The following is a 27,736-nucleotide window of genomic DNA, read 5'->3' on the forward strand; positions in this document are numbered from 1 at the left end:
TAGTAGTGTCTGTGACTCAGCTTTCTAGCAGACAAGTGGAAGCGACTTGGTAATCACATTTCCTGGGGATATATTCTTTGCTGGATTTTCCCGGGTCTGCATTAGATTTGCCGGTTTAGTTCCACATCCGTGTGACTTGCAGGGTGCAGGCCCTACACAGCCATCTCTATAGGGACAGGGCACTGTCTATGCAACCAATTACCACAGTCCATAGACTGCTTGTCCTTGTACATCTGGCGAGAAGACCCCGTATCCTCTAGTGACCTGACCCCCCTCCTTATAGTCCTCTCATAGGCCTCTGCTCCAGATTTTAGGATTTGTACATTCTATTCTGATACAGTACGGTGTCACTGTATTCAATTTTGACAGTGCAAGAGATACATCGCGCCCGCAGCTGCATGTCAAAATATATTTAAAGGTTTTTTCTGGGACTTCCGTATTGAGGATGTGTCCTGAAGATAGGTTATCAGTATGTGATCTACAGCCAGAACCCCCCCCCCCCCCCGATCAGCTGTTCAAAGAGGCCAGGGCGCACACAACTACTACATGATGTCATGGGCATTAGTCACATGGTGCAGCAGAAGCTCAGTCCCATTCAAGCGAATGAGGCTGAGCTGTATATTCCGCGCTATGCTAAATATTCAGTGAAGAAGCCGCAGTGCTCAACTGAACGCCAGCTGATCTGTAGAGGTCCCAGGTGTCTGATCTATATGGATGACCAATCCATAAGTCCTGCAAAAAACCCTTTAGTATTAAAAGCTGAGAAGCCATTTCCTGCCGATCGTTTCCTTTCAGTTTCTATGACTATAAATATCTTGTGTCTACTCTTTCTGGAGGCTGCGAGTCACAAGTCAGCGCCGGAACGATGTGACTGGCAACATGTGACACATAAATGGAGTCCTGGTCACATGTTCTTCCTGGATAGATATGGGATGGTACAGTCTGTGCACACCGCGCTCCCCATACACATTCACTCCCGTATCTCTGACAGCTGCCCTCTTATACACATGCATGTATGTTCAGCCGAGCATGCATGTATGTTCAGAGAGGAGATAAGCCGCTGACAGAGACAGCCTACCCCCATACATATAAGAAAGCTGAGTCGTCTCCTAGAACGCCCCTCCTGCTAATGAGACGCTATTCTATAACCTGGGACGCTCCACTTTTTGGAAAACTACAACTCCCAGCATGCAATGGCAGCTGAGTACACAATGTAAGGTGTAGCGCGCAGCAGATAGAACTGCAAAGTATCATCGTGCAATAACCTGTCAAGGGCAGGAGACTGCCCAACCCCCGAAAAACGCTGCATGGCAGCACTGGGCCTGTCACATGACCACCGCAGGGAGTAGGAATACCTTTCTGGAAGCCCTAAAGGACTGTTCACATAGCAGTAAACAATATGCAAGCAAGTCCACCTGGGTGAAAAAGGAGCATTTCCTCTAGCGCCACCTTTTTGAAGGTTGACCCTTGTAGATCAATGCTTGATTTTGTTGAAACCTGGTAGCATGATCTGGGAATAAAGACAAGCCAGCATGAACCAATGATCTGTGCAAGATCTGGTTGTCGGACCCCCTTTTGCGTAGTATGAAAATTCAATTTAGGATTGGAAAACCCCATTTAATGAGATAGTGTACCCCTTCTGAAACCCCGCCTGTATGTGATTGCCCCACGTAGCAACCCGCGGCCAAAAAGTGCTGCAGGAAAAACCGTAGCGGCAACGCACATGGCAAGGACCGATCATTCAGGTTATTAGTATCACCCCATGGCATGGCTGATCGTTCAGGTTATTAGTATCACCACATGGCATGGCCGATCGTTCAGGTTATTAGTATCACCACATGGCATGGCCGATCGTTCAGGTTATTAGTATCACCCCATGGCAAGGCCGATCGTTCAGGTTATTAGTATCACCCCATGGCAAGGCCGATCGTTCAGGTTATTAGTATCACCACATGGCATGGCCGATCATTCAGGTTATTAGTATCACCACATGGCATGGCCGATCGTTCAGGTTATTAGTATCACCACATGGCAAGGCCGATCGTTCAGGTTATTAGTATCACCACATGGCATGGCCGATCGTTCAGGTTATTAGTATCACCCCATGGCATGGCCAATCATTCAGTATATTGGTGTTACTATATAGCAAGGCCGATCATTCAGGTTATTAGTATCACCACATGGCAAGGCCGATCGTTCAGGTTATTAGTATCACCCCATGGCATGGCCGATCGTTCAGGTTATTAGTATCACCCCATGGCATGGCCGATCATTCAGGTTATTAGTATCACCACATGGCATGGCCGATCATTCAGGTTATTAGTATCACCACATGGCATGGCCGATCATTCAGGTTATTAGTATCACCACATGGCATGGCCGATCATTCAGGTTATTAGTATCACCACATGGCATGGCCGATCATTCAGTATATTGGTGTTACTATATAGCAAGGCCGATCATTCAGGTTATTAGTATCACCACATGGCATGGCCGATCATTCAGGTTATTAGTATCACCCCATGGCATGGCCGATCGTTCAGGTTACTAGTATCACCACATGGCATGGCCGATCGTTCAGGTTATTGGTGTTACTACATGGCATGGCCAATCATTCAGGTTATTAGTATCACCACATGGCATGGCCGATCGTTCAGGTTATTAGTATCACCCCATGGCATGGCCGATCGTTCAGGTTATTAGTATCACCACATGGCATGGCCGATCGTTCAGGTTATTAGTATCACCCCATGGCAAGGCCGATCGTTCAGGTTATTAGTATCACCCCATGGCATGGCCGATCGTTCAGGTTATTAGTATCACCCCATGGCATGGCCGATCATTCAGGTTATTAGTATCACCACATGGCATGGCCGATCATTCAGGTTATTAGTATCACCACATGGCATGGCCGATCATTCAGGTTATTAGTATCACCCCATGGCAAGGCCGATCGTTCAGGTTATTAGTATCACCCCATGGCATGGCCGATCGTTCAGGTTATTAGTATCACCACATGGCAAGGCCGATCATTCAGGTTATTAGTATCACCCCATGGCATGGCCGATCGTTCAGGTTATTGGTGTTACTCCCTAGCAAGGCCGGTCATTCAGGTTATTAGTATCACCACATGGCATGGCCGATCGTTCAGTATATTGGTGTTACTCCCTAGCAAGGCCGGTCATTCAGGTTGTTGGTGCCACCACATGGCGCAGCCGTTCATTTAGGAGTGACCCCATGGCATGGCTGGCCATTGAGGTTGATGGTGTCACCACGGCACGGCCCATCCTTCAGCTGATAGTTCCATAAATCCTAACTCTCTTGTCCTGGTAATCCCGAGGCCTCCGCTTGTTAGGAGACGGCTGACGGTAATAATTATGGTACTTTCATCGTTACTATGGGAACATCTTATAGAAAGACAAGAAGGCCGCGTTCCCATCATGCTTCACTCCTAATTTTCCTCTTCATCGGCACACGGCATGCTCACAGTCGGAATCTTTGCCTTCCTTACTATTAGTTGCTGTATTTGTAGGGGTTACGTTTCGTGTGATATTGTACCCCTACACCGTGCCAGTTGGGGAGCGGGTGTCACCCGGAAATGCTTCCCTACAACTCTGTCTGCTAGCCAAGATGTGCTGGGAGTTGTAGTGACTACGGAGTGGCGGATTCCTTTAATCCAGCATTGATCTTACCAGATTGACGCTGAATATCAGGCGATGGTAAGTAGGATATAACGTTTACTTGGAAGGGTAGTGGTCAGGACAATCACTTGACCTTGCTCTTGTGCAGAGCAGCCAAGCTAAGGGTAAGTTCAGATGGGGTTTGTTGTCCAGAACCTGAGGTGGAGGCCGCCTCGGGTTCCGGACCAAAAGCCAAGTAGCCGCGACTGAAAGCCGGCGCACTGCACTGTCATCGAGCCGCGCACTCCGCTCCGAGTTAGGCACAATGAATGAACCTAGTCCGGAGGAAGGAGCGTCTGCAGGCCGAATCACAAGGCAAAACAGCCTGAAGAAGGAGCCCATCGCTTCTTTTTCCGGAAAAAACTCCTGAGCGGCTCCCATTGATTTCAATGGGATCCGTCTTTTTGATCAGGATTTTGAGGTGAATACAGCCTGACCAAAAAACTTACCCTTGTAAACCTGCAAGGGCCAAGCTAATGGGAAAGCAGCAGTATACTGTGTGCAGCTTCGGATGTGACTAGAGCATAAGTTAAACACATTGTGTAATGGTAGAGCTAAACCTTGCAAGCACCAAACCCTGTGTAATTAGATTTTTTTTTTTCTTTTTTTCAGACAAAGAAGAAGCAGCAAAGTCTTTCAGACGTAAGAACAGAAAAGCCTCTGGCGTTAGAGGAAGAGAGCGACGTTCTTAGCGTATTGGACGCCGAGTCCCCCGCTCGTAAACAGAAGACGGACAAGGAGCTTCCTGATAATTTCATAGAAATCCAGCTGAACGATGAGACCTGTGTCACCGATACAAAACGGCTGAGCAGTTTGTCTATAGCGGACATCTCCCTTGTAAAGGAAGACTCCTTGGAGGACAAGAAGGAGGCTAAAAACGTGGACAGTCAAGAGCTGGAGTCTGGAGGAGCAGCGGCCGACAAAGGTGCAGGGGACGTTTCTCCGAGCTGTGACCTTCTGTCCGCAAAGACTAAATGTACTGAAAAAACAAGCCCCTCTGTAAGTGAACCCCCTCCTAAGGAGGCTCCTGATGTCCCCCCTGCTGTCCTGTCTCTAAAGGAACCTGATGTATTGAGCACCCAGCATTTTGTGGAAGCCAAAGAGATATTGCATTTATCCAAGGTGAAGTCCATCTACCCGGAGCTGCCCGTGCAGGTCTACGACCAAACCAGAGATGTGGCCACCATCAAACCTCTGGTTCCTAATGAGAGGCTTTATCCCGAGCTCCCGCAGCAGCACAGGCCCTTCGCCTTTGCTAGGGAGCAACTGAAGATCTTTGAGCCTTGTTCTTGGATAGAGAACGTGGACTCCTTCACCGAGGAGTTTGAGAGGATCGCTCACCAGGACAGGCATGAGTTCCACGAACTTCTCATGAATTATGGCCGATGCAGGAAACAACTCCTCCTGGCCGAAGCCAAGCTGCAGATCATGATCTCTGACTGGAAGAACATCAAGAGCAAAGTGTGGGACTTCAAGGAGGAGCACATGACTGTACAGGTAGGTAATCGGTCCTTAAAGGGAACCTGTTAGGGCGGTTTGGGACATAGGGAGTGCGCCCCGCTTCAGAGTGCATGCGGCAGGCCTCGGGTTCATGCACAGGAAAGCCGGGGTGTACGTTCTCAGCTTTATTCCAAAACTGCAGAGGTGCTGGGGCACCAAAGATGGGTCTTATGAGACTCCTCTATAGGTAAGTAGAAAGGTTTGTGGTTTTTTTTTTGTTTTTGCGGGTGTGGATGGCTTTAAAACTGGGCGATTTGGGACACTAAATCCTCAGGGCCCTTTCACACGGCGTAAGCGTGCTGCTCATTTAGACACGTATACACGTGTCTGAGTGTGGCGCTTCAAAACAGAGCCCATTGATTTCAATGGGAAGCGCGCGTATATCGGCATATGTATCGGTGTATACGTGTCTAAATGAGCGGCGTGCTTACGCCGTGTGAAGCGGCCCTCAGTCCATATGGACTTGAGAATGGTTGAGTGTCCCAAATTGACACTAAACCAAGGTCATTGTCAACTATGAAATTTAAAGCGCAACTAACTCTAAATGAATGATACAAGTAAGGCTTGGTTCACATTGGAGCATATTCCTACAAAGCCCTTGTACATATGAGTGTAATCCATTTTCACGGGACCCTGGTAGACTTGATTCTGGGGAGGGATCTGACTAAACAGGCTGGGAAATTACAAGTTCTGTTTTTTGTCATCATGTTGATAAAAAAAAAATAAATCCCCTAAATATGGTAGTGTGAATAGATCCATTCATTAAAAAAAAAAAAAAGGCATATGGTCGTGACACCCTGTCATGTAACCCTCAGCTGCTGGGAAACTACAACTCCCAGCATGCTTCGTTCACATTTGTGAATGTTCCATGAAGAACAGAGCAGGTAGGTACGCTTGGACTTCCACAATCGCCTGCGTTATCAAGAATTCCTGCATAAAGGGGTGTTCTGAGTTTATGGTTGTTTTTTTTTTTAACACTTAGAGAGGTTTAAAGGGCTCCTATCGTTGGATACATGTTCTGGCTAACACGTAAGAATAGCCTTAAGAAAGGCTATTCTACTCCTACCTTTAGACGTCTTCTCCACGCCGCCGTTTGATAGAAATCCCAGTTTTCTTCGATATGCAAATGAGTTCTCTCGCAGCACTGGGGGCGGTCCCCAATGAAGATGCAGCCTCTCTCCGCGTCTTCTTCCGGCACTGGGTTCAAACTTCTAGGCCTCGACCGCACATGCCATGTGTGCGCACTTGCGGTTCACTCGAATGGGGCACTTGGGTTAATTGCTGACCCTACATTTCTGACTATGCTTTGTGGGTAGGGGATGAGCTCAGTATCAGATCAGTGATATCCTATTCATTGGTCACATGGTCGTGCAGGGGCTCAAACTCTTTCAAATGAAAGGGACACAGGGTGTCAAACAGCTGATCTGTGATGGTGCCAGGTGTTGAATCCTGTCCGATCTGAAATAGGTGACCTGTTCTCCTTGATCATTCCCAGATGACCTGTTCTTCTTGGTCATTGTATTTGGGTAGAAATTGGTTTTCTCAGTATTTCTCTGCACCCAGCTGAATCCTTCATGCTTTTGAGGCTTTGCTCTCTGACGTAGTCTCTGCTCACTCAGCACATTCCTCTCCACAACACTTTTTGGGCTTAGTGTTTCTGGGTCACAATACTGTTCACCCCTTCCCAGCGCTTCCACATTGAGTCACTGCCGGGCGTAGAGCCAAGCCTGCGATTGTAAGAGAAGAAACCCTTCCCATGTATTATCTGATGTCGGAGTAACACTTAATACTAGTGTAAATACACAAGTATTAGACGTCATCCCGGGCCTTACCAGCCTTACATGATCTCCACACTCTGCCAACTCTCCAGCCAAGAATGGGAGCTGTGGGCACCTCAAATAAATGGCCATCCCTATGATACATGGGCGAGCTGGGCCGGGGGCGGACCATAAAGTGGACCACCCCTCTATGAATGGACCACATCTATATGAAGAAGAAGCTATATGGAAAGGTTGTCTTAGTGAGGCAACCCCTTAAAGGGGGGTTCCAGGACTTATTAATGAGCGATCCTTGAGTATCTGGTGAGGGACCCACAGATTCACACTGAGTAACCAGCACAACACCGTACATATCGTAAGGGCTGTGCTTTTTATTGCATCTCAGCCCCATTCACTTGCATGGGACTGAACTGCTGCTGTATCATATGATGTCATTGGCACAGGCGGCCTGTTCAAACAGCGGATCTGCGGACCCCAATATATGTCCGGTAAGGATAGGTAAAACCCCCCTTTACTTGCCTCCTATGAATTTGGACCTGCAGAGAATTTAGATTGTGAGCTCCTGGGGACAGGGCTTGATGTAAGTGACTATTACACTCTGTGTACAGCGCTGTTGTATGTGTCAGAGCCATATAATACATGAATGAATAATAGCACTGTCATCATTTTCTGCTCCATCCAGGGACTGTGTGAAGATCAGGCCAAAGTTGTCGGATACCATCACTACCAGACGGCGGAGGTCAACGCCTCGGCATTGGGAGACCTGAAGAGACTCTTCGAGCTGAAGTCGGACCATTTACATCAGACGTTCGCTCTGCACTCGTACACCTCAGTCCTGTCCCGTCTGCAGGTCGAGTCTTATATCTACGGGCTGGTGAACAACTCCCCTTTCCTTAAATCTGTAGCCGTGTACCATCCTGACCACGGTGAGTGCGCTATATACGAGCCAAAGGTATTCGTGGGTCATCTGCAGTATTGGGTTTACCTTACTGGGGGTCCGGGGGGGTTTACTACGAGTTAGACCTCATTTTTTGGATGAATTATCAATATCTGACCACCTGGGATTGGGGGGCGCCACCTCTGTTTCACAGAGCAGTGACGCCATCTTGATTCATCACATGACCTATCCGCAGATCAGCCCCATTCATGTAAATGTAGTTAGATGGGCTGTAAATTGCAGAAAAAAAAACGTTTTTTGGGGTTTTTTTTTACAAAATTTCAGTTTTGCTGCAAAATCTCAATCAAGCTGTCAAAAATTGCTACGAAAAATGCCAAATATAAATATAACCTTTACATTTGCAATGGTTAAATCTTGAATCTGCCCCATATTGGAGTATTCCTTGTTCCCTGTTATTTTTTGCAGCCCCTCAGAAGCTGGAAGGATCTCACTCAGACCTGATCCTACTGAAGGAGTGCATCAGCGTCCTGTTCAGCTTCACCAGGAGAATCATAGACGACACTCAGTTCCAGAATGATATTCTGCTCTGGCTTCAGAAGCTGGTAAGGCCTGATCCTCCATACACCAGCTGCAGGCCCACTCCATTGTGTCTATGGGTGGCTTAGGATTGACAGATACTTTAAAGGAGTTTCCAAGACTTATATTGATGACCATTCCTTAGGATTGTGGGTTTCTGACACCCGAGACCCCTGCCGTTCAGCTGTTTAATGAGGCTCAGTCAAATTTAAAGGGATCCTATCATTTAAATGTTTTTATTTTCTCCCTAACATGTAGGAATAGCCTTAAGAAAGGCTATTCTTCTCCTACCTTTAGATGTCTTCTCCGCGCCGCCGTTCGGTAGAAATCCCAGTTTTCTTTGGTATGCAAATGAGTTCTCTCGCAGCACTGGGGGCGGGCCCAATGCTGCGAGAGGACTCTCCAGCGCCGCCTCCATCTTCTTCAGGAATGGCCTCTCCCTGCATCTTCTTCCGGCACTGGTGCTCAAACTTCTAGGCCTCAGGCAGAGACGACTGTGCATGCCCACAGGCCACAAGAAAATGGGCGCTTACTTACTGTGTAAGGTGCCATTTTCTTGTGGCTAGCAGGCATGCGCAGTGGGCTCTGCCCGAGGCCTAGAAGTTTGACCCCCAGTGCCGGAAGAAGACGCAGGGAGAGGCCGTTCCTGAAGAAGATGGAGGCGGCGCTGGAGAGTTCTCTGGTAGCATTAGGCCCGCCCCCAGTGTTGCGAGAGAACTAATTTGCATACAGGCAAAAACCGGGATTTCTACGGAACGGTGGTGTGGAGAAGACATCTAAAGGTAGGAGAAGAATAGCCTTTCTTAAGGCTATTCCTATGTGTGATCTACAAAAAATGTGATTTTAATGGTAAAATCCCTTTTAAACACTGTGGCCTCTTCAACCAGCTGATCTGTAGGAGTCCTGGCTATCACATCTTGTCTTTTATGAACCAGTTTATTTGCTACAATTTATGAAAAATAAAAACTGAAGGAACTTGACAAATAGTCTTTTACGTCTATGCAAAATCTGTTTAATGTAGTGTGTGAACACAGCCTAATAATAAGCCTGAGCTACACTGAGCAATTATGGAGTCACTTCAGTCCACAAGATTGCAGGCATGTCCGTGTACAGTGCGCTGTAGCTCAATAGTTAAAATCAATCAGATTTTCTACAAGGGTCTGTACCCCAGACCTAAATATGTGGCAGGAGTAGTTCAGCAACTTCTTACATAGTATGAACATAGAACAGCAGAACGTAACTATATTCAGTGCTTAGCGCCAGGTTTGGGGCAGGATTGGGGATCACAATAAGCCACTCTGCTTTCACCAGGGTACAAGACCAGGGCAAAGTGAATCCCCTGGAAAACCTAACTCAGACTCTGAGGGTTCTTGTCTGATAAGTGTAAATTGCTGTGCCGAAAATCATTGTCCAGCTTATGAATAACCTTGTCATAGGTTTCTGTGCTACTGAAAGTGGGGTGCCTTGGGGACCACTTATTCCTCTTGAATCACGTCCTGCGCTGTCCAGCTGGTATCAATAAATGGGCCATCCCGTTTGTTCAGGTCAGTAGTAAATCCATTTACATCACTCATAGATAGGTAGATAGATACATAGAACCATCTATCTATCTATCTATCTATCTATCTATCTATCTATCTATCTATCTCCTATCTATCTATCTATCTATCTATCTTTCTATCTCCTATCTATCTATCTATCTATCTATCTATCTATCTATCTATCTATCTTTCTATCTCCTATCTCTCTATCTATCTCCTATCTATCTATCTATCTATCTCCTATCTCTCTATCTATCTATCTATCTCCTATCTCTATCCTGCTCCTGTAGCCCTTTAAAAGATCATTTTTTTGATATTTTAGGTTCGAGTCTTGCACAACCCGGCCGGTGTGTTTCACTTCATGCAGCAGCTTGCGGTTCTCATGTGTCCTGTTAGGTGAGACCTATAGATGACTCTTGATATTTCAATGTTTATATATAGCACTGACCTCTGCTGTCGTTTGTCTAGAAAATTCACTTTGATCACAATAAAATCACTCACTTATTGGAGATCCTAATAATCTCTTTGCCATAGATCTCAGTCAATCTTCGGTCCATCTCTGCTACAACTTATAGGGGCCTGGAAAAAGTTGGCGCATTTCTGGGGGCTCCGTTGCAGGATACCTGTGTTATAGGGACAGGGGTGCAGACTGGAGCACTGTAATGGGAAGCGTTGTTACAGGACCGGGGTGACTAGAATTGGATTTAGCAGCTCAGTGGCCTCCAGCTTGTGGCCAGGGCGCACTTTATGCTAAATATGCAGAATACAAATTTGAGGTACAATTCCAGTGCAGTAATGCTATGGTTTTTGTTTGTTTTTTTTACAGAAATCGCGCTGACTTCCTTTGCCACATGAAACCCAATGAAAGAAAATGTTCTTCTTCAGGGAAAGAGTCTGGGAACTGGACGTTGGTAGATGAAGGTGGTGAGGAGGTCAGTGCTTCGCTTGAATAATTTTAGGGGGCATCGGTAGGGCTGGACGGTTAATGGGAAAATAACCAAAACCGAACATCAACCAGAATAACCAACACGATTTTGCCCTTTGACGCAGAGGATAATAACACTGTCAGTGCGGATGTAACCCGTACTCATACTGTGAAAGGTTCATGGTTTAAAAGAGACGTGACCTAATTCATCGCCATTAATTGTAATCAAGGTAAAATGCTGACTAATCGCAATTTTGGTTGGGTCCTAATCGTCCAGCCCTAGGTACCGTGTTTCCCCGAAAGTAAGACAGTGTCCTACATTCTTTTTACCCCCAAAAGTCCCACTATGTCTTACTTTCGGGGTATGTCTTATATTAGAAAAAAAATGACAGGGGTTGATGGATTGAAGCGGTGGCGCGCGTGGAGTTAAGCGGCGACCGCCGGCCGCTTCCATACATTGCAATGGGAGCGTGCTATTCAAATAGTATTCGTTCATCTCTAACTTCAATTGTAACTTCTTACAATTGAAGTTAGAGATGCGCGAATACTATTTGAATAGCACGCTCCCATTGCAATGTATGGAAGCGGCTGGCAGACTTTGCCGACGGCCGCCGCTTAAAGGGATTCTACCATTAAAAGAAGTTCTTTCCTCTGACCACGTCGGAATAGCCTTAAAAAAGGCTATTCGTCTCCTACCTTTTGCCGTAGCCAGCGCCGCCCTTCTTCCTCAGCTGCGTCCGCCCCTTCTGTGTCGTCTTCTTTGGGCGTCATGGATGACGCATGCACAGTCGGCTCTGGCTGCGAGAATCTGTTAGAGCCGACTGCGCATGCGTCATCCATGAGGCCCAAAGAAGACGACACAGAAGGGTCGGACGCAGCTCAGGAAGAAGGCGGCGCTGGCTATGGCAAAAGGTAGGAGACGAATAGCCTTTTTTAAGGCTATTCCGACGTGGTCAGAGGAAAGAACTTCTTTTAATGGTAGAATCCCTTTAACTCCTCGTGTGCCGAGCGCTTCCATTCATTTCAATGGAAGCGTGCCGTTGAAATGAATAGAAGCGGCTGGCACGCAGGGGGTTAAGGGGCAGCCGGCAAAGTCGGCGTGCCGCCGCTTTCAATCACATATAAGGCGCACCGGACAGCGCTGCGCCTTATAGTCCGGTGCGCCTTATATATGAACCTAGACAGGACTATAAGGCGCTCATGGGTAATGCGCCTTATAGTCCTGCCTAGGTTCATATATAAGGCGCACCGAACTATAAGGCGCAGCGCTGTCCGGTGCGCCTTATGTTTACTACGGTATGTCTTACTTTTACTTTTAGACATTTACTATGTCTTACTTTCGGGGTACGTCTTACATTAGCCCACCCCCCAAAAGTCCCACTACGTCTTACTATCGGGGAAACACAGTATCTGTACTCAAAGCTCATTTCCATTGCAACGTTAGACAGTGAATCAGCCATTGATTTCAGAGGATGCACTCGGCTCTCCAAAATGAGGTCTCCTCTTATCAGTGACACTTAGGCCATCAAGCGCAAGTTTTTTTGGGTCCATTATGTGATTTACAAAAGGGTCGTTTAAAATGCAAACTCTATCCAGTCCCCCTCTGCTTGCTCCCAACTTTGGGTTAAGGGAGGAAATGTGCAGATACTGTCTGGTAATTTTACAATAGGACACGTATAAGATATTTATGGACTTATAATTGCTGTGATTTCTGACAATTCCTTCTTTTCTCCTTGCACCCTTTGCAGGATGAGGATCCAGAGACCAGTTGGATGCTGCTGTCGGAGGATGACCTTATTTCCCTTTTGGGGCAATTTCCCTTTCGTGAACTTTTCAAGCATGTTCTAGGATTTAACTCTAGAGGTGAGCTGATCTGAATGCTGGTCCTGTGTGTGAAGAGTTAATCCATTTACTTACATTGCATAGCGCCACCTAGTGATCAGTGTGTACAACAGTGAGCACAATCACCAAATGAGCTGAATTCTGGTGGTCACCAGTATAGCCCCTTTTTCATTTCTTAGCACTGATTTGACTAAAACAATTTTTTAGCTCGACTTGTATTTTGGGTACTATGTACTTTGTTGGCACTGCTGAAGGTACCCGCTTCATGTAGCTGACTCTTTTCTATAGCAGTGGTACCAAGGACGTACGCCTGATAGTGTGCGCTGTGGCTAAGAACCATTGTACCCCCCTCCACACACACACACACACACACACACACCTGGTATAGGCACCCACGCACGGTTGCCGGGTGCAAACCTTACTTTAGAAGGACATTGAGTGTTTCCGTCAGTACTGATGGAGGTGCCCGTTGCAGTTATGGGACCTCCAGGGGGTGAGTGGTAAGTTGAGTTTACACTCACCACTCTGCTCCCCACTTCCACTGTATTTGGGGTGGCGAGTGCTGACATCAAAGTAGATCCCAGAGCAGAGAGAACATGGGGAGCAGAGTGGTGGGTGAAGAATTCAGCTACTCAATCACTTCTGACATCATCACTGAGTTTGTAGGAATAGAGTGGTCATTATATTACATGTGGGAGCACTGGGTGGGCATTATACTACATGTGGGAGCACTGGGTGGACATTATACTACATGTGGGACCACTGGGTGGGCATTATACTACATGTGGAGCACTGGGAGGGCATTATACTACATGTGGGAGCACTAGGTGGGCATTATACTACATGTGGGGGCACTGAGGGAGTCATTATACTACATGTGGGAGCACTAGGTGGGCATTATGCTACATGTGGGAGCACTGGGTAGGCATTATACTACATGTGGGAGCACTGGGTGGGCATTATACTACATGTGGGGGCACTGAGGGAGTCATTATACTACATGTGGGAGCACTAGGTGGGCATTATACTACATGTGGGAGCACTGGGTAGGCATTATACTACATGTGGGAGCACTGGGTGGGCATTATATTACATGTGGGAGCACTGGGTGGGCATTATACTACATGTGGAGCACTGGGAGGGCATTATACTACATGTGGGACCACTGGGTGGGCATTATACTACATGTGGGGGCACTGAGGGAGTCATTATATTACATGTGGGAGCACTAGGTGGGCATTATGCTACATGTGGGAGCACTGGGAGGGCATAATACTACATGTGGGAGCACTAGGTGGGCATTATACTACATGTGGGAGCACTGGGTAGGCATTATACTACATGTGGGAGCACTGGGTGGGCATTATACTACATGTGGGAGCACTGGGTGGGCATTATACTACATGTGGGAGCACTAGGTGGGCATTATACTACATGTGGGAGCACTGGGTGGGCATTATACTACATGTGGGAGCACTAGGTGGGCATTATACTACATGTGGGAGCACTAGGTGGGCATTATACTACATGTGGGAGCACTAGGTGGGCATTATACTACATGTGGGAGCACTGGGTGGGCATTATACTACATGTGGGAGCACTGGGTGGGCATTATACTACATGTGGGAGCACTGGGTGGGCATTACACTACATGTGGGAGCACTAGGTGGGCATTATACTACATGTGGGATCACTGCTGAGTTTCAGGGCCATTGTACTACATATGTGGTTATTGAGGGAGCCATTTTATTGAGTGTGGGGGCCATTATACTACATGTGGGAGCACTGGGTGGGCATTATACTACATGTGGGAGCACTGGGTGGGCATTATACTACATGTGGGAGCACTAGGTGGGCATTATACTACATGTGGGAGCACTGGGTGGGCATTATACTACATGTGGGAGCACTAGGTGGGCATTATACTACATGTGGGAGCACTAGGTGGGCATTATACTACATGTGGGAGCACTGGGTGGGCATTATACTACATGTGGGAGCACTGGGTGGGCATTATACTACATGTGGGAGCACTGGGTGGGCATTACACTACATGTGGGAGCACTAGGTGGGCATTATACTACATGTGGGATCACTGCTGAGTTTCAGGGCCATTGTACTACATATGTGGTTATTGAGGGAGCCATTTTATTGAGTGTGGGGGCCATTATACTGCATGTGGAGACACGGGGGGGGGGGCATTATGCTACATATGAGGGCATTGAGGGGTCCATTACATTTCTGTTGATGGACTCTGCAAACAAATAATTTTTTGTAATAACACTTATAAGTGATCGCTACTTTTTCGGTGCTCGGTTGAGGTGGTTTCTCACTAGCAGGTACTTTGCTTGAAATGGTTGAGAAACGTGAGTCTGTAGTTATCACCAATCACTGAGCTGAGCTGGCACTTAGTATAAAGCTAGCAATAAAAAGCCCATTTTCAATGTTTTAATACCTCCTTTAGGGTACGTTCCAAGAGAGCCAAAGTAATACTAGAAGGTCACATGTCCACGCACTGCTCGGCTGATTGGTCATCCCTTAGATGACATCCATCTTCATGAAGTGGGTCCTTGGTACAATGGAAAGCAAACTGCATTGTACCCGAACCGAATTGTGTCGAGATGAACTACACCAGGTGGATCCAGTGCTAGGCAGTCTAAAAGTAGCTGCAAATCTCTGGTCCCGGGCACTTCCCAGTACATTGTCACAGCAGAAAGGCTGCAAAAAAGGGACAAATTTGGCCTAGGTGATCCGTCACTATGTAGTGGAAAGGGCCTATGTAGCAAATCAAAAAATATTATCCCCGGCAGGCGATGCTTGACAGAAATCTTAATATCACTTTCATTCCTCCAGGTGAATATTTTCCTGATAAAACCACTCCCCAGGAGATGATGAAGATTTTTGCCTTTGCCAATTCCTTACTTGAGCTTCTGGCCCTCGGATTAGAGACCTTCAACAGGGCACGGTACCGTCAGTTTGTGAAACGGATCGGCTGCATCATACGGTAATCGCTTTCTCCGCTATTTCATATCATGTAGTGTGGTAGGGCAGAGACTTGTGCTGTGTGTGAATACAGGGGTGCCCATAGTGACTGCACGGGTGGAGATTTCCCAAATTCTGAAATGACTGGAGCACCTCTCCTTGGAACTGTCATGCACATGCACTGATATGGATAAAATGCTGGTTGTTAAAGGGATGTGATAAAAATGACATCATCACTAGGATTTGCTGACACTTGTCCCTGATGTTCCCCACCGCTGTCCAATCCAGCAGCGCCCGTTGGGAGGAGTTGGCTTGTTTTTGGGGTGCCAGCTGTCAGATCCCCAGCAATCTCAGTCTGATGATCTATCATAAGGATCCCAGGATACCCCTTTTTTATGATGGTTGTATTTTGCAGGATGACCCTGTGCTACATCAGCGACCATTGGGCTCTGTACCTGAGCAGTAACCGTGGCAAAGAGCAGGGCTCCGAGCTGTACTCACTGGGGAAGCTACAGGCCATTTATGACGAACTCTTCTTGACCGCTGTCATTCATGTCCTTAAAGCCAAGAGGTAAGGTCAATAACCCGGAGCGCCGGATTGTCAGGTACCATCTCCGACATACAACTGTACAATGCAACAAACTTATGCAGAAAATGACACAAATGTGCGTTATTGTGTAGCAAAAAAACCCGCCACGTGTGTATGGGGTTCTATTTGAGAGCATACATTAGATGGGGCACACAGATTCTTTTATGATTCTTATCACTCCTAATCTATAAACGTTCCTCCAACGAGCACCACTTCTATACATAATCTTTCAAAATCTTGTGCGGACATTAGCAGTGGACACTAGCTGTGTCCGTAACATTTTGCATATATTTAAATGGCGATCGGGTGCGTTCTTTTACTGTCCGTTCCCAAAGATGTCCGACTTTTCAAGCGGATAGCAAAAAGCTACGTCGGGTTTGAAGATCCTTTGCTTACATCATTGGTTGAAGCTACAATCTATGGAAGACTATTGGTGTATATACGGCATACATACTGTGTATTTTAGCATGTTAGTGGTCACATGTACACTGACCATTATCTTCATGCTTACACTTTGAGCTTGTGAGTGTCCTTCTGGTTTTCATGTGATCTCCCTCTCACATCTACAGATTGGGCATTTGGCTCTTCATGTCCGAAATGCCATATGGAACCCTGTCAAACGTCATGCTGTGGAAACTCTTGTATCTCATGCACTATGCCGAGAGCGAGAACGTGGAGACCCTTTATTCCAGGCTAGACGTGGCCACCTGCCAATCTGCACTCAATGGTATTCTACATACAAAATTAGTATAATTGCCCTTTATCTAAGTTATTCAATTCCCTGGATTTTCCCCCCAAAAGCTGTACTGGGAGGAGATCTGTATGCGAGCCCCTTCAGGTTATTGGGCGCCATATACAGAGTGTGTTTCCTGCCACTATCACGAAGTATAGTAGAAAAATGCTCAGGCCTGTTATGCTATTCTATCCCTGTGGTTAGCACTATTTTCTTGGCATGACGCCACAAGGAAGCGTCATACTCCGAATAATTTTTTGGGAGGGGGAGGCTGGTCGCCGTGACGTGGTAGCTGGGGCAGGGTTAGTCAATGAAGTCCATACTGGGATAGGGAAAGTGTATCACATCCTATGTTGTGATCATGGTGGCTGCGGTGTGGGGCTTCTTAATCTCTTAATAGAATTTAATAAAATGTTATCCCCTATTTTCTTTTCCCAATTTTCCGGTGTTTTTTTTTCATTCTCTGATCATATCTTCACATAGATCCTGTCAACCGTGGAAAGTTTGAGGAATATTTTTCTGCAATGAACAGCTCGGAAGGAATCTGCCTCCTCACCACATTTGCTCAGATGGCACAAACCAAACGGAGCGAGGTGGACGAGGACCTGGTGAAGACCGTCGCTTTAGAGATTTATGAAGTAAGTCCTACCTTCAGCAGGAGCTAGGCTTATTATTTATATATATTTATTATTATTATTATTATTTATATATATTTATTATTATTATTTATTATTATTATTTATATATATTTATTATTTATATATAATTATTATTATTATTATTTATATATATTTATTATTATTATTTATATATATTTATTATTTATTATTATTATTATTACTATTATTATTTATATATATAATATATATATATATATATTTATATTTATTATTATTATTTTTATATACACACACACACATATATATATATATATATATATATATATATATATATATATATATATATATTATGCAATTTACATGGTTTTTGTTGAGATGTGATTTATCGAATGTGCACGGTCTTGTAGAGGGAGCTTTTGAACACTTGTACAAGAGTATTGAGTGTTTCACTTTTTCACTACCCTAACGTTTTCTCTTTCCGTCTATCTTTAGGTCTCCTATGTCAGTATGTCTACAAGAGAAGCGTTTTCTAAAGTGGGCCGTGAGCTTCTAGCTACTATTACTAGTGCGCACTCCAGTATCATATCTGTCCTCCTGCAGCGAGTCCGGGAAACCATTGAAAAAGTGGGAATGGTGAGATTTTTTTTTTTGTATATACTAACGCAATCTGTGAACATGACAGACGGTACAAAATATCAGCAAAAACTAAGCATACAAAATTGTGTTTGTTCACAGTAAAATATAGAAGTATTTTACGGTGAAAGGGGTTGTAGCAAGGTTTAGGCTGGTCTTACATGGCCGTAATGTAAGTCCGCAAATTGTCCGCAATTGAGGGTTTTCAATTGCGGACCATCTGCGAAGACATTATATACAATATATACAATATATTTTATCTGTGATGTGGCCGGGCCGCAACCGTGGTCCACAATTTGTGGAACATGTCCGTAATGGCCGTGCATTGCGGCACTGCACGGACTCGCCCATAGAACTCTATGGGCGAGTGCGGCAGGACACGGACGTCTGCGGAGTCTATGGACCGTACATTCAATACGGTCGTGTAAGAGCGGCCTAAAGCTCTCAAAATAAGCGTCTGCTCACTTGGGGTCTGACTTCTTGAACCCCATTCATTGCTTAAGCATATGTGCTGCTGCTCCATTCATTCTCTATGGGATTGTCTGGCGGAGACAGTATTTGGTTATCAATCCCGTAGACTTTGTATGGAGCAACAGTGTTCATACATAACTTGTGATGACTGGGAGTGCCAGCGTTTCGGTGCCCTCCGATCAGACACTTATCATCTACCCACAGTTTCAGTCTTGTTACAGCTCTTGAGTTACCAGACAGTTCCCAAATAATTTTGTCTATTCCTTATGACCCTTATCATATCGTACCTGAAACTTCTATATCTGGCTTAAAGGAACTCTCCTCATTGTAAAATGCATTCCCATGAAGAAGAGTCTGTTATGACTAGTTATCCTCCAAGACTCCCCGCAATATTCTGACATTTGTTGTCTAGAGTTTACCTAATGCAGTCGCTTATTTGCTTTTACGTGAACATTTTCTAAAGAGGATTATGTTGTTTTTCCACGATAAGGTTTCCTTATACTTATTTAAAGAATTGCCACTACATCAATGGAGACCAAGCGCGGCCGAAATAAGCATCATCAGGGACTGGCTGCTCAACCACAACCTGTCTGAGGTGGAGAACAAGCTGGCCTGTATTATCCTGGAGGGACTGAACTGGGGCATCACTGACACGGTACGCAACGTAAATCTGGAATAGTTATATCTTAAAGGGGTTGTCCAACGCCTATTTAGTGATGACCTCTCAATAAAAGATCCGTCACCGAGAACTCCTGCTGATCAGCTGTTTGAAGGGGCCTCTTTTTACGACTTAAAGGGCCTGTTTTATAGCTGCTGTAGGATATAACTATAGCCTTGTCCCATTGACTTCTATGGGACTAGGTTATGATTACATTGCGTGGCTGTTGTGATGGCTGGCGATGTAAGAGCGTGAGTGCTGTGGCCCCTTCAAAAGCTGATCAGCATGGTCCTGGATGGTCCTGATTCCTTAATGATGACCAATCCTGAGAATAGATTATTAATAAAAAGGAATTGGACATCCCCTTTAAAGCAGATTACCAGACTTTCTCCGTATCAGGTAACTCCCTAAGTTTGGGCATAGATAACGGTTCATTTGGCCGGCAGCCATCTTTGTCAACTTCCCCCAAACACATGCAAACTGCAAGGGGAGAAATCACTGACGGACACATCTGGTGGTGCTATATCTCCGCAGGGAGCCAAAATGATCAGGCATGTTGAAAATCAGCATCCCGCCATGGAAGGAGATTCAGGAAAGCCCTATGCACATGACATGGTTGATCCTTTGGGTTTGGCTGAAGTTTATGTAATTTGTCGCTTATGTTAGAATCTAACCATTGGCGGAAACTGTCTCTCAGTGCGTAGTGTCTCTTCAGACCTTGCGATATGCTTCTGCTTATATACAGGAGTCAATCTGATAAAGCAGATCTGCAGAGGAGCAGGGAGAACAGCTCGGTTTTATCTGGGGACAGAAAGTGGATTTCTGACTATTCAGACTCCCACAACTTAGTCTCACGTCATAGAGCAATGTGTAACAATTGTATAGTTATTCCAATGTATGAAGGCTTATACAGTCCTAGAACAGACTGCCCAGAAAACCCTGCACAGATTCCAACGTTTCATGAAAATTCGGGTAACCCTTTAAGCCGGAGTCTGATTGTAGTTTTGATCCAACACTGAAGAATATTAGATACCGAACATTTCCTTTAACCACTTCAGTACCTGGCCAATTTGCAGTCCAGGACCAGACACATTTTAGGTTTTTTATTTTGTATGGTGTCGTCGGGGGTGGGGCTATAACCTTTAATAACTGCGTTTTATTGATGTATTATTTTATTTTTAATTATTTTATTTACTTTTTTCCCCCCATATTGTGTCCCCATAAGGTCATAAGACCCTTGGGGACATCTGATCACTTTTTTTTTTGTATTAGAGACTGATTTTCCCTGCCACTGGGGCTGGTCCATTTAGCCTCCTCCACGCTGTATACACAGCTCACAGAGCTGATCTGTAGGACCCAGCAGCTCTTGTAACACGCTGAGCCCGGCGGATCACGTGACCTCCGGGTCAGAGGTTGGCCCCATCATGGCGACACCTATAGCTGTGTATACACCGCGATCGAGAAGGAAGGGAAGGTAGCAAACCTTCCCTGCCTTCTCTCTGGGAGCTTCAGCCGTCTCCCAGTATCAGCAGCTGCACAATCTTGTATCGGTACGTCCTGTCAAAACTAGGCAACCACCTTCAGGACGTTTACAGTCTATGGGCGATCCGGAAGCAGTTAAGTATCATGCAGTTTATTATGCTGATTTTAGACTTATTTAGGTTGTATCATATATATGTAAAGTATATTCGATTTCTGTTGAGTAAACTCCTTTGCTGTTAACAGAAAACTCTGCACTTGGATCATGCGCTACATGTGGAGGTCTCACTTATGGTCTTGGAGGCGTATCAGAAGTACATCTCTGACAAGCCCTACACCGGGATCATCTCCGAGAGCATTAAGCAGGTATTCTCTCCTATAGCCACTATTATCACACTACATCCCTATTGTTAGCTTTGCTTCCCTGGCCTTATAAGTCAAACAGGTAAGTTATGATCCCTCAGGAGTCACCGACTGCATCACATGATCTTTTTCAGAGCTGTTTCAGGGAGATCTTGAAAATTTAGACGTGACATGTCAGAAGTTTTGATGGTTGTGCAGTTGCTGAGATTTTCCTTGAAGGGAGGGACAGACCACAAATTAGTGCAGCACCCCTTTGGCTGCGATTGGAGACAACCTGCAGAGCGTTGAATGTGCTTCTGGAAAGTCTAAAACCTCTACACCAATAAGTCTCCATGGATCAGCCATATAAATAACAGCTGGGGACCCCATTCTCAACTACAGACACTGCCTCTTTCTAGTGGTTCACTAAGCTTCTCTTGATCTGCCTCAGGTTCCACTGGTGGCACCCGTGGCTATCCACCCATTGTGAAGGGGGGAACGGCTGCCGTGCACTTCCCCTGCAGCAGACATAACAAAAATGTGGTGTTACATGACATCATTCACATATAAAACTTGAGTCTCCTAGAACAAGGACCACTTGTACAGGGCGCCTCTCCATTCTGGCTCATAGAGGGAAGTCCTGAGCTACTGAGGTTTCCAGGATACTGTTGCTTGTTCTTCTGGTATGGGATAACCCTTCATTCTGTATTTTCAGGTATCTTACTTGGCCAGTATAGTCCGGACTGGTCAGACTCCAGAAGCCTCTTTCAACCAGTGGTCCTGGGATTTAGTTTTGAGACTTAAATTACACAGAAATGATCGTCCAGAGCAGATCTGCGATGCTGTTCCTGATTTGACTGAGGCCACTGTCCTGCACCCCGTCTGGAAGGCTGTCAAAGCTGGAGTCCCCATAGGCTGTTACATCGCTCTGGCCACGGCGTCAGTAGGACACAGGTAATTCACCACTATTCGTAGACTCTACACCCCACAACCAGAACTCATCGTAGGCCTTTAAGGTCAGAGAAGAAGGAGATAAATAACCACTGGAAGTTGTATATCACTTCTTGTGGTGATGACAGGAGCTTCTTCAGGGTCTTACATAAAGATGCCCTTGTCAAAAGTAGCAGCTTATCCTGGCACAGATAAAGACGATGGTAGGGCATGTAATACCGCCGTTACACTAGAGAGGCGCTGTGTTTCATTGGCTGGATATTCCTCTCCAACTTGGAAATGACCATGGCATTGTATGTGGTTTTAATGTACAGTAGCCCAGGAAAAACCATTGCATGTTGAAAGTATTGTAACCTGTGGGTGTATATTCATGAACAGTTAAAGGGGTTGTCTGAGATCTGAAGGACCACAGGATAGGTCACTCGGGGCCTGACATATGAACCCCGCACCGATCAGCTGTTGCTGCCATCATACACGCATATAAGGTATACGGTCGGAAGTAGCCCTGCTTCTGTTCAAGTAAATGGGAGCGCAGCTGAGTTTCCCTGGTGCCACCACTACGTGTACAGGGCTCTGTACGCTATACAGCTTTTGGACTGTGCACTGTAGCAATGGTACAAGCAACGGAAACCCAGCTTTAATTCACTTGAATAGAAGCAGGGCCGTTTCAGCTGTGTACACCTTGTGCAGGGTGTCCGGAAAGTAAGCTGACCATTGTGGGGTCCGGATGTCTGTCCCTAACTGATCTGATGACGTGTACTGTAGATAGGTCATCAGTATCCTTTACCTTCTGATCCTGGACAACCCTTTTACTATATACATTGAATGAAGATTGTGACCTGTCTGTGTGTGTCCTGTCCTATCTCTTTTCTTCCCTAACTTCAATGCCTTATGTCTCTGCAGCGTAGATAAGTTCTGTGTGGAGGGGGTCTCCATGCTGGGCGACCTGATACAAGCCAGGCATCTACGCGCCGTAGTCCACATTTTGGATAAAGTTTTGCCCATGTTTTATCCATGTCCAAGTTATCTCCTGAAAAATGAACTGTAAGTGCACTTTACTTCCTACCATGACCTTTGTTTAAAGTTTTCCTATCAGTCAGACTCAATTTTTTGTAGGTACACATCGGAATAGCCTTAAGAAAGGCTATTAGTCTCCAACCTTTTGTCGTCTTCTCCAGCAGCGTCATCTTCAGCCTCTTCTTCCGGCCGTGGCTTGTAACTTCTAAGGCCTCTGGCAGAGCAGACTGCGCATGCCCACAGGTCACGAGAAAATGGCCGCTTACAATACTGTGCAAGCGGCCATTTTCTCATGGCCTATCGGCATACGCAGTCTGCTCTGCCTAAGGCCCGAGGCCTTAAAAGTTACAAGCCACGGCCGGAAGTAGAGGCTGAAGATGACGCTGCTGAAGAAGAGGAGGCGGCGCTGGAGAGAGTTCTCTTGCAGCATTGGGGACGCCCCCAGTGCTATCTGAGTGCTGGGGCCTGCCTCCAGTGCTGCGAGAGAACTAATTTACATAACGAGCATACCCGGGATTGTAGGCGAACGGCGGCACGGAGAAGACGGCGAAAGGTAGGAGAAGAATACCTATTTTGACGTGGTACCTACAAAAAATTGAGTCTGACTGATAGGATACCTTTAAGTAAAACAACAGAGGGGTCCTATCCAAAAACGAGCACCTGGTTGTCGATTGATTCAAACATGTCCCAGAGGTATAACAGGAGTGACACTATATAGAGTTCTAAATAAAATGGAATAAACAAGTATTTACTAAAACGGGCATGTCAGATCCTCCTTATAAAGGGCTGGTCATAAAGATGATCCTTTTAAAGGGATATGGCTGTCCTGATCTATTTTTCTAATCTTGGCTTGCCTTTAGTAAGACCGGTGCCTTGCAGTCGTACAAGACATTGCTGCTCCACTGTCAAACCAGGGTTTGGTTTCACCTATTTTGCTTTGTTTCAAAGGACATTCATTCTATGATAAAGGGGTCTTCTAGCTTTGCTGGGGTCCAAAATTCTTCCCAACATCACCTTATTAGATGAGAATAACTCTTTAAAAGGTTTTTAAAGCCACAACATCATTTTTGCTACTGATAACCAATACACAATATCTGATCGGTGAGGGTCCAACACCCCGGATCCCCCATCCTGGTCCGACTGCCTTTGGTAGCCATCAGCAGGGCTGTTCCGATGCAAGTACCCTAAAGCCACCATTATCAAGTACATGAGCTTCAGGCCAGGGCCTGTTATTTGTATGGGAGCTCCTTCCATCGCTGAAACTTAGGTCAGCAGGATATAAAGCGCCGTTGGACCTGGAAACCGGAGATGGCCTATAAAGTCATTCCTGTCCTCATGGTCTTCTAATACCTTTGCAGGTTTTTGTCCTACATCCAGCTCTTCCTCCAGCTGGACAGTGGGGTCCCTCAGGGAATGACCATGCAGATGACCCACAAAGTCACCCAACACCTCACCTCTATCAACTACGGGGAAAATGTCAAACTCCTTACTAACATGATCCAGGTAAATGGGAATCTTATGAGAAGTATTAAATGCTTTAGAAGTAGCAGTGTAGGAGGTGATAGACCAGTGGTAGGGAACGTACGGCTCTCCAGCTGTTGCACAACTACAATTCCCAGCATGCATACTTGCTCTGTTGTTCTTGGAACTCCCTTGGAAGTGAATGGAGCATGCTGGGAGTTGTAGTTCCACAGCAGCTGGAGAGCCAAAGGTTCCCTACCCCTGTGATAGACGCATCTGTAGGATGGAAACCTCATGTCTTTGCCTTTGTTCTCTACAGTCACATATTGCTTGTAGCACTAAACCGAATGAAGTCGGCCCAGTGGCGGTGCTGGAGTTCTGGACTCAGGTTCTCATAAGCCAGCAGCTTTGGCATCGGGACAAAGGCAGCCTTCACCTCATGGACCAGCTGTGTAAGGTGGCATTCAGGCACCTACAGGAAGACTGTCTGCAAAAACTGCTCTACCAGCAGCACAAGGTAAGTCACTGTGGGAGTGGAGCATAGTACTAAAGGGGTTGTCCAAGAATTTAGCAACATGGCTGCTTCCTTTACAAACAGCACTTGAGAACTTAAAGGGATCCTATCACTGGATACCCTTTTTTTCTCCCTAACACATAGGAATAGCCTTAAGAAAGGCTATTCTTCTCCTACCTTTAGATGTCTTCTCCTACCTTCTACCGTTCAGTAGAAATCCTGGTTTTTGTCGGTATGAAAATGAGTTCTCTTGCACAGCTCGGGGCGGTCCTCAGCGCTCAAACAGTACTGGGGGCGTCCCCCGTGCTGCGAGAGAAATCTCCAACGCCACCTCCATCTTCTTCTGGAACGGCCTCTCCCTGCGTCTTCTTCCGGGCCACAAGAAAATGGCCATTTACACAGTAAGCTGGTGTAAGCGGCCATTTTCTTGTGGCCTGGGCATGCGAAGTCAGCTCTGTCCAAGGCCTAGAAGATAGAAATCCAGGACGGAAGAAGATGCAGGGAGTGGCTGTTCCAGAAGAAGATGGAGGCGGCGCTGGAGAGTTCTCTCGCAGCATTGGGGATGCTTCCAGTGCCGTTTGAGAGCTGGGGCCCGCCCCCAGTGCTGCGAGAGAACTCATTTGCATACCGAAGAAAACCAGATTATATACCGAACGGCGGCGTGGAGAACACATCTAAAGGTAGGAGAAGAATAGCCTTTCTTAAGGCTATTCCAACGTGTTAGTGATTAAAAAAGGGTATCCAATAATAGGATCCCTTTAATTCAGGTGCAGCATAGGAAGTCCCTGTGCTCCAAAAACTAAGTCTACATCAGTCATAGACTGGCGTAAATTTCACGTACAGCTTATGCCCGTTTTCTGGTGTAAGTTGTAGTGAATTTGCTAGGCCGAGGTGCCCCCATCACCCTGGAATCGAAGATCACAGAAAGATCAAAGTTGCACATCCCTGGGGTAGCCATGCGTCTACGATCTGGTTTAAGATGCACTAACAGTCTTTTGGCATAGAGGAATTAGTAAATTTCCCTCCAATATGTGTGGACAGGTATTGATGCCATCTCTTTCCTAGACAACCCCTTTATATTTCACTGAAGAGGTTTTTTTATAATAGCTATGCCAAAAATTAAGACTATTAGGGTCTGACTTTCTTCACATTCTAGACCTTTGATCCCAGGGGCATAAAACAAGATTCCATAGCCTTAATGTTTAATGTCTAGCATGTTACCTTTATGATACTGAGGATTTCTGTGGTATAGGGGCCTCTTGAGCCCCCTGAGGCACCACGGCTAGGTATAACTGCACATTATTCATTTTTGCCCCCTGAGGCAGTGACAGTCTGCATCTTCACTTCAGCATCCATTTGTTTTCAGATTTTATGGCATCTTTAAACGATGAAGTCATCAAACTTTGTAAATTTTGGTCAAAGGATTGCTTGACCTGTAGATGCCAGAGGCCAAAGCACTGACTGTACTGTTTGTCTTATCAGGACGCCCTGGGGTATCACTGTGACCGGGGTATTCTCTCCTCATTCGTTGGATGGATCGTTGCGGGCAATGTGACTCCTTCTTTCATAGATTCCAACTACAACCCCTCACAGGTAAGCTTTAAGCTCCATTTTATACACCGTGTAAGAGGCTAAACCTTAGGTTTCTGGGCTGGTTCTGATAGGGATCAGCACCTGAGATTTTCTTCTTTCTCTCCTGCATTCACAGATATTTACCTGTACTATGGGGGGCTGACTAAATCAGAGTAAAGCCGGCCCCCATAGTACAGCTAAAATCCTGTGAACATGGGAGACGAGGCAGATCGACTCAGCCGCCAGATGTTTGTCTTGTTGTGTCATGATCTAATTCCTATAGACATTTATGATGAGTACTAAAGTGCGACAGTGAGTGATATCAGTATGTTGGAGAATGACTGACCCTCCTGGGACTGATCTCGCCTTCAGATCTGGTTTTCATGGACTGTTCTTAATACGGAGTCCTTGTTTGAAGAGGATTCACAGCTCCGCCGAGTGTTGGAATATGAACTGCTCAGCCATCCGTCTATGAGTCCGGACCAGGCTCTGAAGGTATTTTGTGTCCTATCATCAACCCCTTTTTAAGGTTCTTCATTGCTGGCTTGTTCCAGACCTTAGATTGTCTTCGTTCTCTTTTATGTTTCAGAAAGCCCAGCAGCAGCTGAAGTTACCCATTGTGCCTTCTGTACAGAGGTTGATGATTTACCGCTGGGCTCACCAAGCTATGGCCACACCAGCAGACCACCCCCTTTTACCTCTATTTTGGCAGAAGTTTTTCCTCTTATATCTGAACCGCCCGGGACCACAATATGGGTATGCTCAGTCTGCAGACGCATATATTATGGGGGCTTTTTGTCAGTAAGGTGTAATCAATGTATCATGAAACATTCCAAGAACCTGGTTCACCATCATTATGCCATAGTATTCCATAGGAGGAACTTATAGGACGCCGCACTACAGCTCCTTCATTCCCACACCTCTGATCTTAAAGCGATGGCAAATTCTACATACCAGTAGGTGTTAGGATTATT

The 27,736-nt window shown here is 45.9% G+C and overlaps 1 protein-coding gene across 2 annotated transcripts in view; it reads left to right on the plus strand.

The window, feature by feature from the left end:
- EPG5 (ectopic P-granules 5 autophagy tethering factor) overlaps window positions 1–27,736 on the plus strand; it is a 66,437-nt gene that overhangs the window by 3,740 nt on the left and 34,961 nt on the right. For both annotated transcript variants that reach the window (XM_075268256.1, XM_075268265.1), the window contains exons 2-22: window positions 4,293–5,177; window positions 7,641–7,884; window positions 8,322–8,458; window positions 9,869–9,976; window positions 10,296–10,369; window positions 10,800–10,905; window positions 12,647–12,761; window positions 15,594–15,744; window positions 16,138–16,293; window positions 16,881–17,038; window positions 17,528–17,682; window positions 18,157–18,297; window positions 19,259–19,423; window positions 21,152–21,271; window positions 21,963–22,201; window positions 23,102–23,242; window positions 24,574–24,718; window positions 24,996–25,193; window positions 26,673–26,783; window positions 27,135–27,257; window positions 27,352–27,518. In XM_075268256.1, coding sequence (XP_075124357.1) covers window positions 4,293–5,177; window positions 7,641–7,884; window positions 8,322–8,458; window positions 9,869–9,976; window positions 10,296–10,369; window positions 10,800–10,905; window positions 12,647–12,761; window positions 15,594–15,744; window positions 16,138–16,293; window positions 16,881–17,038; window positions 17,528–17,682; window positions 18,157–18,297; window positions 19,259–19,423; window positions 21,152–21,271; window positions 21,963–22,201; window positions 23,102–23,242; window positions 24,574–24,718; window positions 24,996–25,193; window positions 26,673–26,783; window positions 27,135–27,257; window positions 27,352–27,518 — 3,839 coding nt within the window. The remainder of the gene's footprint in view (window positions 1–4,292; window positions 5,178–7,640; window positions 7,885–8,321; window positions 8,459–9,868; window positions 9,977–10,295; window positions 10,370–10,799; window positions 10,906–12,646; window positions 12,762–15,593; window positions 15,745–16,137; window positions 16,294–16,880; window positions 17,039–17,527; window positions 17,683–18,156; window positions 18,298–19,258; window positions 19,424–21,151; window positions 21,272–21,962; window positions 22,202–23,101; window positions 23,243–24,573; window positions 24,719–24,995; window positions 25,194–26,672; window positions 26,784–27,134; window positions 27,258–27,351; window positions 27,519–27,736) is intronic.

The sequence above is a fragment of the Leptodactylus fuscus genome, chromosome 1, assembly GCF_031893055.1.
Source record: "Leptodactylus fuscus isolate aLepFus1 chromosome 1, aLepFus1.hap2, whole genome shotgun sequence".
Lineage (NCBI taxonomy): Eukaryota > Metazoa > Chordata > Amphibia > Anura > Leptodactylidae > Leptodactylus > Leptodactylus fuscus.